At 34.5% G+C, this 12,201-nt stretch overlaps 1 protein-coding gene across 2 annotated transcripts in view; it reads right to left on the bottom strand.

Annotated features, from left to right (window-relative positions):
• MOSPD2 (motile sperm domain containing 2) overlaps positions 1–12,201 on the bottom strand; it is a 40,297-nt gene that overhangs the window by 5,930 nt on the left and 22,166 nt on the right. For both annotated transcript variants that reach the window (XM_079765230.1, XM_079765231.1), the window contains exons 8-13: positions 7,922–8,046; positions 4,969–5,145; positions 4,273–4,385; positions 1,891–1,987; positions 941–1,037; positions 497–626 (exon numbers count right to left, since the gene is read on the bottom strand). In XM_079765230.1, the coding sequence (XP_079621356.1) occupies positions 497–626; positions 941–1,037; positions 1,891–1,987; positions 4,273–4,385; positions 4,969–5,145; positions 7,922–8,046 (739 nt within the window). The remainder of the gene's footprint in view (positions 1–496; positions 627–940; positions 1,038–1,890; positions 1,988–4,272; positions 4,386–4,968; positions 5,146–7,921; positions 8,047–12,201) is intronic.

Genomic DNA, 12,201 nt, shown 5'->3' with positions numbered 1-12,201 from the left:
GCTCTCATCCTAAACAATGTCTTATTGGTATCTATGGAAAGACCAAATTGAAAGGACAGGAAAGAGTATGGCAAAGTCCCTAGCCTTAAGGACTTCCTTATCAAGATGAAATTATAAGGCTCTCTTTCCCTCTACTTTCAGAAGATATCTATCAAATTTAGAGAAGAGTTAAAAAAGATCAGTGGCCATTCAGTCCCTAATCACAGGGACTTTAACTGACTGCTAAATCACATTCTTCCCACCCATGATTATACTGAAGTTATCAGACAATATCTGTGTGTTGACACATCCAGATTCTTGTGACTGGCCGGAAAGCAAGTGTCTGCTATTAGCAACCATCTTGAGAAACTCCAGGTCTCATTCCCCTGGGCACCCCCACAGCCTCACAGAACTCGGGCCCACACTAGATGCCTCAATGTCTGCCAAACACTAGAAGGCACATGTCTTTTTCGGATCTTTCCCACCACATTTCAAGGCCTATGAGTAAAAAGCATACCTGTGCTCCATCACTTTGTTCCTGGGAACTTCTTTCCAGAACTGAGCCAATTCTGCTGGGCCTGTGCTAGATGTCTGTTCCATTTCTGCAGCCATTATCAGAAACCGGTCTTGGGCAGAGACTGCAAAGCCTGTGTTCAAAAGGGCAAATTATTTGAACAGGAATCGTTACCGAAGTTTAGGTGTGTGGCTTAAGGCGTTATTCTAGAAAAAAGTAAGGAAAATAGGGATATGGAACTACCGTAAAAAAGGGAAAAAGTCCTAAAAAATGAGTTCTTTTTTGAAATTAATTTCAACTGGTATCAGCTGAAACAATTTTACTCGTTAAAAAACAAGTGACAATTATTTAACGCTGGGAAGGACTTGGGAGACCCATTTGCCCATTTCATTTTACATGTGGGAAAACAGGTGCCTACAGTGCAATGGCTATCATATGACAACTTACCCCCGTGTGGAGAAACAACTATATCAATTGATGCTCCAGGGTCACAGCTGCTGTTGCTAGGCTTGACTCTGTATTTTTCCGGAGCAGTTGTTCTCACCTGTTTATAAATACAGTAGTCACATAATAACCTCTATGACTTTTGGGAAAATGGCTTATAAGGGACTTTTAACAAAATTAGCAGTTAATCAATAACCAAAATTTACAAAATAAGCTTTGATGATTATGCATAGAATATATCTTTGCTCACCATTAGGAAAAAAGCATCTCAAGCTATTTAAAACATATTTACTCATTTTTAAGTCCAATTGTCACTTAGCCTTCCCCTTAAATAAAATAAGTATTCTATCTGTTAAATATTTATCATGTGCTAATCACTTGAATTAACACAAATTCAAAAACCTGAATCCACATGTTAAAATAGTGTTCAAAAATTAAAAAAACACACAGCTGATAATCAAAGGACATCCAGACATCCAATGGTTAAATTTAAATTAAATAGAGGACTTAAGGAAGTAATACCTACAATATGGGATGGTGGTTGACTCAGTCTTATGACACTTAATGCTCAATATCAGGTTAGTATCCAGTATAAACTAATACTCCTGAATATACTATACTTGGGAGAAAATGCATATTTGATTTTATAATTTTATTTTAAGAAATATTATTAAGAACTAATCATATAACGAAGAGTGATTTCCTTGGGTTTTTTATTTACAACAAATGTTAAACCCTGGAATTAATTTGGGCATTAGCCTGTTATTGTAAATAAAAGATTGAAATACAGATCCCAGGAAAAATTCTGGATAAGCTAAGGCATTATAACATGCCTAAAAAGATCATAAATAAAACCACTGTGTAAGTTCAAAATTATCAATCTTTCAATTAATATTGTCTAAATGTCATGCCAAATTTTCACACATAATTTGTCCTATATTTCAAAAATTTACCTTAAATGCCACTATGTTTTTAGTTACATTTGTCAACACTATTAAAGTTTTCTTCTCTCCAGATTCTGCACTTCCAAAATACAGTTCTTCCGCTGGGCTAAGTAATGACAAAAACATAGGACATCTGTATTACTCAAAATAAATGACAATCTAATCCAGCTTGAAGAAAAACATTTGGTTAATATTTTATGCTCATTTGCATAAGTAAATTTTATCAAAAAAGACAAGATTACAAAATAATTACCTAATATATTTTGTATGTCAATCTTATTAATCCAATGCATGCTATTTAAAAAGTCCTATGGTTTCCCCAAGATCAAAAGCAAAATAGGAAGGAACACAGAATTAGAAAGATTCTGAATTAGTCCTATAATCAGCTCCAACTTAAGGTACACTTACTTGAACTCTTTGGAAGGTTATAGACAATAATCAAAGCAAATACAGAATTGCTGCCTCAACTTCATCTAATTACAACAGATTAGAGTGGAGCATATTTTTATACACCAACAGAGAAGAGCATAACTTCAAAAGAAAATCATTAGAGATGTATTCAAGTAACAGAATAATTTCTTACTAATAAAGGCCTTTTCTATGTAATAGGGAAGAAGAAAAATAAACACAAATAAAATCTAGGGTGAGAAGTGCAGGAAGAACTTGTCAAACAGTAAAACCAGAGAGCCTCAAAATGCACATTTTACTGTTCTTGGCTACTGTAATGTCCGTGACCTAAAATGAAAACACAAACACTTCAGCTAAGTTGTCCAAACTGGATCAGGTGCCTCCAAACAATGGGAAGGACAGTATTTTTGTTTTTGTTTTAGATAAAAAGGTGAATTCTTCAGATAGCTCTTGACGTAGAGATGCACCTTTAAATAGACTCATGTTATGACAGGAATGTCTTCACATCAGAGATGTTTATTCATTTAGAGAACATACATTTTTAAGGAAGTGCTCTCCCAGTAGGGCTTTGTGAGCAGGACTGTTGGTTTCCTTTTCGGACTCAACCTGAAGTATGCCACAGAAAAGTCAGGAAGGTTTTGGATATCAGAACTGCTCCCAGAAACCAGCACAGAAACTGTGAGAAGCTCTGGGGAGGCAGACATAGGATGGGTCCTTGGGTGCGTGTGGAAGCCCTGTGACTGTCCTGGAACAGAGGCAGGGAATGGCAGAGACCCAAGTTCCACTTTGGCTTTCTCCCTAATGAGCTCTTCCGGCCATACCGTGATATTTATAAGCCTTGATATTACAAATATAAATGTAAATATTTATAACCTATGGTTTTGACAAGCCTCTAGTGAAAAAATGGAGTAACTTCCAAACCAGTAGAGGGAAAAATGGGAAACAAACTTCAAAGAGGTAAAATGGCAAAGAAAAAACATGGTAAACTGAACAGTCATGCGTGTTTCTGTTTCTCTTTCTTCCTCTCTCACATACATACATGACAAATCCAAATATAACAGTAATCATAATACGTGTAAACAAACTAATCTTGTCATTTTGAGAATCTCAGATTCAATTTGTTAAAACTCTGGCTGCATTGTTCATAACAGACATACCTAAAACAATTACATAGAAAAGTTTCAAGTAAAGGCATAGAAAATGATATATTAGGTCATCACTAAAGAAAGATGATATAGCAACATTAATATAAGGCTAAATAGATTTACCAACCAAAAAGCATCATTAGAGAGAAAGAGGTCTTTACATAAAGATAAAGAAACAATCCTGAATCTTTTGGATTGCACAACCTAGAAACAAGAGATGGGTTGAAATGTGGCTTTAATAAAACTATTTTTCTGATTCAGCTTTAGCTTTTGGAAGGTCAAATCGATAAATACCTACATTTCAATGTTGTTTCTGGAATCTGTGAACTTGTTTAAAGTCTAACAGTATCAGTAAAATGAGAAAAATACATGTCATTCAGATTTACTGTTACTATAAGAATATCCTATCTAATAAAAGAGTAATATGCAAATTAACCACCACTCTGAGACAAAAGATGGCAGTGCCATAGCGGCCGGAGGAGGGGGGGGGGAGATGCTGGCGGCACGGCGATGCAAGCCCAGCGTCCCGTGCCCTGGCTGTGTGGAGGGAGGGCCTCTGGCCAGAGGCCAGGGCGTGGGACGTTGGCGTCATTGCACCAGGCCTCTAGTTCACTATTATTACCTGATATATGAGAGCCTTTTAAGCACACTGAATGGAAAATAATAAAAAGGTGGCTAAAACTATCCATTATGTCTGGAAACCAAGGTCTTTAGATAACTCTTAATTTTGTATTTCGCCAGTTTCAAAAACAGTATAGAAGTTTTCTTACTTTGCAGTTCCCTCAAGATGATCAAAATATGTTATGAAAGCATAGCTAATAAAATCTTCCATTATTACCTGATGTGTAATAAGGGCCCTTTAAATACACTCAATGGTTTTTTGAAAGCTTTAGTCTTGGAATCAACTTTTTCATTTTCTTCTGCTTTGGAAGTAGATTCAGTTAGGTTAATCTAAAGATTAAAAAAATATGAAGAAAAGATCAAGAAATTTAGTTTCATACTTGATGGTTGGGCAGGTCATTAGGTCAAAAAGTAAACATTATATTGATTCAATGCAAATTATAATCTTTAATGTAGCTTTATTATACCTAAATTACATAATTAATATATATTGTTACATTAACATACAATTTGAGTGCCTACTATAAATGATTATAGAACATACAACATGGTCCTTCCCTTAAGAGTCTTTGGATTTGTTTTAAATTATAATGTATTTATCAAGCCCCTGATTATAAGAAGACAACTAAGTGCTTTTTAAAATATGAAACAAAGAGAGGAAGTAGATCAAGAAGGTAAAGTATTAATTTTATTTCAGATAAATAAAAATAGTTTAGATAACACCGTCAAGTGCATTTTGCCAATTTTTATACAAAAGTATGGAATCACCCCATCCCATCCTTCTTTCTTTGTACATACAAAGATGCAGAAGGACAGAAAGTTGTGAATTACCCAAAATCGCATAGCAAGCTATTAGTAGAATTGGGGCTAGGCCACAGCTTTTGATTTAATTTCATATTATTATTACAATTACCTTTTTTAGAATAGCTATTTGTTCTTCATTAAAAATTGCTTCCAAGATTTCTTTGCCATCACTTTCTGTATCTTCCTTACTCGAAGCTTCATCCTCACTGGCAATAGGCCCATTTTCACACAACGGTGTCTGGAAGTCATCATCTACTAGTGGTGGGTAGCTATATTTGAAAGGATCCTAGAAGAAAAGGAATTTTGGATCAGCTTGCTAAGGAAAAGAATTCTCTTAGTAAAGTTGAAATCCATTCATTTGGCCAAGGAAATAGACTGAATCAGACAGTGAAATTTAAAACAAACCAGAAAAGGAAAAAGTAATCAGTGGTGTGAGACAATTGGCCAGCCATCTGTAAAACAAGCAAACTGGATCTTTAGCTCACACTTTACACCAAAAAGAATTTCAGATGGATGAAAGCTTTAAGTGTGTCTGCAAGTCTGTGTGTGTATTTACTTTTTAAAACCATATAAGCTCCAGAGCAACACACAAGAGGATAGAAAAAAAAACAAAAACAAACCTAAGCAGGGATAGCCTTTCTAAGCAGAGCACAAAAAATAGAAGGCATGCAAATATTGATAAAAATTGAGCACAGTAAAATAAAACTTTTAAAAAAGGGCCACAAACTGGGAAAATGTGCACCACACACAGAATAAAAAAACAGCTTTTGTTAATATATACAACAAGAAAAGAATAACCTAACAGAACAAGGAATAAAGGAATGATACAGTTCACAGAAAAATAATGAAGGCTGCCTTTTAAGTCATTAAAACATGCTCAGCATCACTGACAATAAAAGAAATGAAAATTAAAACTATAATGAAATATTTTTCACCCCAAACTGGCAAAAACGATACTATGTGGTGTTGGCAGGAATGTGGTTCAAATGTTCTCACACATTATTGGTAAATGACCACAATCTCTTTAGAGGAAATTGGCAACAGCTATAAAAATTAAACACTAAATATACCCATTGACCTAATTTTACTTCCAGGAGTTTATCCTCTATATATACTGCCGCACCCGCTCATCAAAAATTATTTACAAGGATAGTCACTGCAGCACTATTAGTAATGGCAAAAAATTAGAAAATAAGTAATGTACCTTCAAAAGAGAACTGATTAAATAAGTTATGTTATATCCACACAGTGGAATGTCCTGCAATGGCTAATGAGTCAGGTAGACCTCTATGAGTCAATATGGTATAACTTAAAAATAAATTATATAAAAAACCCCACAATAGAATATATATGACATGTGACCATTATGTAAAATAGTATAATGGACACAATATCTCCAGAAGGAGAGAAAACCTGGAAACAGTGACTGCCCCAGGGGCAGTGACCTGTGGAGGGAGACATACTTTTCACTGTAATGTTATACTTTTCAATCTTTTGTATTCTTTTCTGTTAAAAAAAAAGTGTATGTATTACTTTTTGAAAACAAAAATAAAAAAATGAAAAAATTAGTAGTCCTAACTACAATTGTGACTACAATCTGAAGAAATATACCGCTAACATCAGAGAATGGGAAATAAAATAACCTTTTATATCTCTAAAATGAAAAATAAATTTTACTAAATGCTATTAATTTTAGGATAATTCTATGGGCAAATGTTAAAAAATGTCAAATCAATAAAATCATCATTTTAACTAAGGGTAGTACTTGAAATGAACCATAGTCTGGTTTTTATAGGTTAAAATATGAAATATAAAGTCTCAGAATAGAAAAGCATCAAACTTCAAATAAAAAAAATATTAGTTCAAGTTTTTTTAATCAAAGAAAACAAACAAGGACATACCAAAACTTTTCATCTTGCTATCCCCTTGGTTCTGGTTGAATACAATTTTGCCAGGAAGGCAGTATACAACGAAGATTATAAAAATCAAGTAGAAATATTGTCAATCAAGTTAACCCAAGGCATACCATTTCTATAGGTTTTACAGTTTATAAATAGTCATTATCACAATATGTTTTATTGTTATATGGTATTAAGAATTTAACACATACCTACTTACTCCTGATCTCTTATTTGTAAGTAGTAAAATCATTTGCAAAAAACTTGATAGTATACATTATCTTTTATTTTATTTATTTTTAAGTATTTTTATTTATTTCAGAGAGGAAGGGAAAGGGAGAGATAGATAAAAACATCAATGATGAGAGAATCATTGTTGGCTGCCTCCTGCACACACCCCCACTGGGGACCAAGCCTATAACCCAGGCATGTGCCCTGACTGGGAATCCAACTGTTGACCTCCTGGTTCATGGGTCGATGCTCAACCACTGAGCTACGCTGGCTGGGCTAAATTATCTTTTAAATGAAAAAGATTATTTAATAGTAAACAATTGGAAACAAACTAAAGATAAATAAAAAAAAACTAATACCTAATGGTTATTAATTAAATAACTTATGGTTCATCTCTAGACCCTGGAATATTTTGCAGTCAGAAGTAAGAGTAAGACAGCTTGTCACATATTGATTTGAAATGATCTCTGAGACAGGTAAAGAAAAAAGCAGGATGCATAATAGTGTATAAATATACTACTTGGTTAAAAGAGAGGGGAAGAAGGAAGAATTACATATATACTATATTTGCTTATACATATATTCTACAGTTGCTTATATAGGCAATACAGATCCCTGGAAAAAATAAATAATGGAACTGGGGAGGGGCACAGGGTGACTAAAATAGCAGTAGAAAGACTTTTACTGAACACTTGTTTCTAAATACTGAATACATTTTTACTGAATAGTTTTCAGTTCAAACCCATTCAAAAATAGCAATGTAACAACTTGAAAACTTAAAAAAAATGTAACACTGCTTATTATTTTGGTGAATCTATGAGCTTCCTTTGGATATTATGACACTGCTTTTCCTTTTTCCTTGAGGAAAGAATACAGCCTAATGTGCCATGACCCAGTCTTATTTTAGGAACAAGTTTCAAGTACTATACTTACAGTTCCACCCATGTGGGGAGGCAGGTATTCTACACTGACATAGTCTTGGACTTCATGTTTATTTGTAAACTTCAACAAACTCACTGCTTCTGGACCAAGCCAGGATTTCACAATTTTGAAAGCAGCTGAAGAAAAAAACAGTTACTTTATTAAATTCTTTTCATTCTCTTTCTCAATTAATTTACTGTAGGTGCTAACTCAGGTCTTCTGAAAATAGGTTAGGCTAAAATTTGTTAATATGTATATTCCCATGACATGATACTTAACATTGTCTAATTCCTACAGGCATTTACACTGTGACTTTCCCTTACAGATTTCAATGGTCCATAAAGATTCAAGAAGATTCAATTACTCTAATGTTCTCAAATATACTCATCAGAGTTTTGGCCTCTGCACAAATCCATCAATAATCCCAACTACTAAGATTTCCAGACACTAAATCAAACAGCATTGATTGAGGGAATAACTGCACAGTATTATGGGAAAAGTCATTTGCCTTATGTTTCTGATAAAACTCCCAGTCTGAAAAACTTTCTGAAATGGGAAGTCAGGAAGAGAAGTAGGCCACCTCATAATGGGTGTGAGCTGCACCCAGATTTCCATCCTAATCTAACCTCTGCCTTTCTCTCAAGTCCTCCAATCTATGTAATTGTGAGGAATTGACAGAATCTGCAAGAATAAACTGTTATCAAACCCAGCTGTTTAATAATTATAATCCGTTCTGTCATGCCATTCTGTAAATAATTTTTTAAACCTTCTTTCCATTGTGACATTCCAAACACATTTTAAAGAAATTAAAAGAGGAATCCTGCATTAAATTTGCAAAAGCATCAATTTAAATCAAGAAATAAAACAGTATAAAAATGGAAGGAGACTTGACTTGGGGTGGTGAATACACAATACAATGTATAGGTGATGTTACATAATCGTACACCTGAAACCTATATAAGTTTATTAACCAATGTCACCCCAATAAATTCAATAAGAAAGAGAAAAAAAGAAATAAAACAGAATAACAAATGCTGAATATAGTTCAGAAAATTATATTTTTACTTTGGCTAATTGTGCTTAAATTTTTTTACATAACATTTGCATTTTCATTTCTATCTAAAAAGTCTGAGTTGACATATTTAAAGTTATACTGCTTGAATTAGCTAAAGTGCTCTATTAGTTTAGAACAGTGTTATCTAAATACACTGAGTGGCCAGATTATTATGATCTCTGAACACATAATAATCTGGCCACTCAGTGTATATAAAAGCCTAAGTGACCAAACAACCGAACGATTGAACAACCGGTCGACCAGTCGCTATGGTGCGCACTGACCACCAGGGGCAGACACTCAATGCAGGAGCTGCCCCTTGGTAGTCAGTGTGCTCCCACAGCCAACCTCCCATGGTCCTTTCCCTCCCCTCCCCCTGGCCCACTGGCCCGATCCAGACTGGGCGAGATGGCCCCGACTGCTGGCCAGGCTGAGGGACCCCACCCGTGTACGAATTCATGCACCAGGCCTCTAGATGATATATAATTTACATATCATAAAATTTATCCTTTTAAAGTATACACATCAATGGTTTTTAGTATATTCACAGAGTTGCACAACCATCACCACTCTCTTAATTTTAGAACATTTTCATCACACCAAAAAGAAACCCTCACTTACAATCTCTCCTTGTCTTGTCTTCTCCCATTCCATGGTAAACACTAATCTACTTTCTGTCTATATGGATTTGCCTATTTTGGACATTTCATATAAATAGAATCATACAATGTTTTTTTTTCCTACTGGTTTTGTTCATTTACTTAGCATGTTTTTAAGGTTCATCCATGACATAGCATTTAAAAGGTATTTAATTGCTTTTTATGACTGAATAATTGTCCATTTTATGGATATATAACACTTGTTTATCCATTCATCAGTTATGAATATTTGGGTTGTTTCCACTTTTCACTATTATGAGTAAAGCTGCTATGAACATTTGTGTACAAGTTCGTGTGTGAGCATATGGTTTCACTTCTCTTGAAGATATATAGCTAGGAGTGGAATTTCTGGGCCATATAGTAATTTTATGTTTAACTTCTTTGAGGAACTGTCATTTTTTCATTCTCACCACCAATGTATGAGGGTTCCAATTTTTCCACATCCTCATCAACACTTGCTACTGTCTGTCTCTTTGATTATAGCCATCCTAGTGGGTATGAAGTACTATCTTATTTGATTTTGACTTGAATTAAGGACTAATGTTGAGCATCTTGTCATGTGTTCATTGCCGTTTACATATCTTCTTTGGAAAAATGTCTATTCAAATCATTCACCTTTTTTAACTGAGCCATTTGCTTTTTTATTGTTGCATTATAAAAGTTACTTCTATACTCTACACTTAAGTCCCTTATCAGATGTATAATTTGTAAATATTTTATTCTATTCTGACAGTTGTCTTTTCACCTTCTTGGTGGTATACTTTGGAGCACAAACTATTTAAATATTAATAAAGTCCAAAGTATTTTTTCCTTTTGTCCCATGTGGGGTTTTTTTGTGTGTCATATCTAAAAAAAACAATGCCTAATCCAAGGTCACAAAGATTTACTCATTTGGTTTATTATAAGAGTTTTATAGTTTTAACTCTTACATTTGAGTTAACTTTTGTATATGATGAGCGGTAGAGATCCACCTACATTCTTTTGAATGCAGATGTTCAGTTGTCATAATACTTTTTATTAAAAAGACTATTAATTCTCTACTGAATTGTCTTGGCACCATTGTCAACAATTAACCATTAATGTTAGTTTCCTTTTGGACTCTCAATTCTATGTATCTATCTAGCCTTATGTCTGTACCACATCTTAATTGCTATAGCTTTGTAGTGAGTTTTGGAATAAAAACATGGGACCCAGACAGTGTGGCTCAGTACTTCAGGATCGACCCATGAACCAAGAGGTCACTAGTTCGATTCCTGGTCAGGGCACAAGGGCACATACCCAGGTTTTGGGTTTAATCCCCTGTTGAGGCACATATAGGAAACAACCAATCGATGTTTCTTTCTCTCTCCCTTTCTCTAAAATCAAGAAATACTATTTTTTAAAATAGTGTGAGTCCTCCCAATTTCATTGTTCTTTTTCAAGATTATTTTTACTACTCTGAGTCTCCTGCATTGCCATATCAATTTAAGTCAATTGATTGCCAATTACTGTGAAAAAAGAAAGGCAGCTGAGATTTTGACAGGGGCTGCATTAAATTTGTGGATCAATTCAGGAAGTATCGTCATATTAACAATATTAGGTCTTCCAATCCTTGAATAAGAGATGTTTACCTAGGTCTTTAATATCTTTCAGTGGTGTTATGTAGTTTTCAGTGTGCAAGTATCAAACTTCTTTTATTAATTTTATGTTTAAGTATTTTATTCTTTGTGATGCTATTATAAATGAAATTTTCTTAACTTCATTTTTGGATAATTCATTGCGAGTATATAGAAATACAATTGATTTTGTGTATTAAGTTTGCATCCTGCCACCTTGCTGAACTCATTTATTAGTTCTAATAAGTTTCTGTGTGTTTGTATTCCTTAAAATTTTGCATATAGAAGATTATGTCACCTGCAACTATTGTTAATATTACTTCATGTTAGCTGTGGGTTTTCACAGATTTAGGTTTTACCTAGATGCCCTTTATCAGGCTCTGCAGGTTCTCTTCTGTGTAGTGAAGACTTAACCTTACTCAAAGAAAGGTCTGGCCTTTGCCTTTAGCTGCTTGGGGCCTTGGGTCACACAGGACCAATATGACTTAGAGTAGGGGCTTTGCATCACATAGTATCAGTAAACCTCTGGGAAGACTGGGGTAAACATTGTGGTAAATCAGTCTGGCCTATGTAATGAAACCCCAATAAAAACTCTGAGCACTGAAGTTTGGGTGATCTTTTCTGATTGGCATTACTCCATAGGTACTGCCACATATTGGTGCTGGAATACTACCTTGCTCCACATTTGGTATTTCCCTGGATTTGATTCTATGTTTTTCTTCCCTTTGCTCATTTTAATCTGAATCTTTTCCCTGTAATAAACTGTAGCTGCGAGTATACCTGTTTCCAGTGAGTTCTGTAAGTCATTCTAGTAAACCTGAGTGAGACTGGTTTGGGGAACCCCTTGACCTTACAGTTTGTGTCAGAAGTGAGGGTAGTCTGTGTGGACTACTGGGTCTCCCTAACTTCACAGTTGCTTCAACTATTTGTGCCTTCTATTCCTATTTTCTTGAGTGTGTTTATCAGGAGACTACTGAATTTTTT

Source organism: Cnephaeus nilssonii, assembly GCF_951640355.1.
Source record: "Cnephaeus nilssonii genome assembly, chromosome: X".
In the NCBI taxonomy this organism is placed as follows: Eukaryota; Metazoa; Chordata; class Mammalia; order Chiroptera; family Vespertilionidae; genus Cnephaeus; species Cnephaeus nilssonii.
This window is presented reverse-complemented; position numbering and strand designations above follow the sequence as displayed.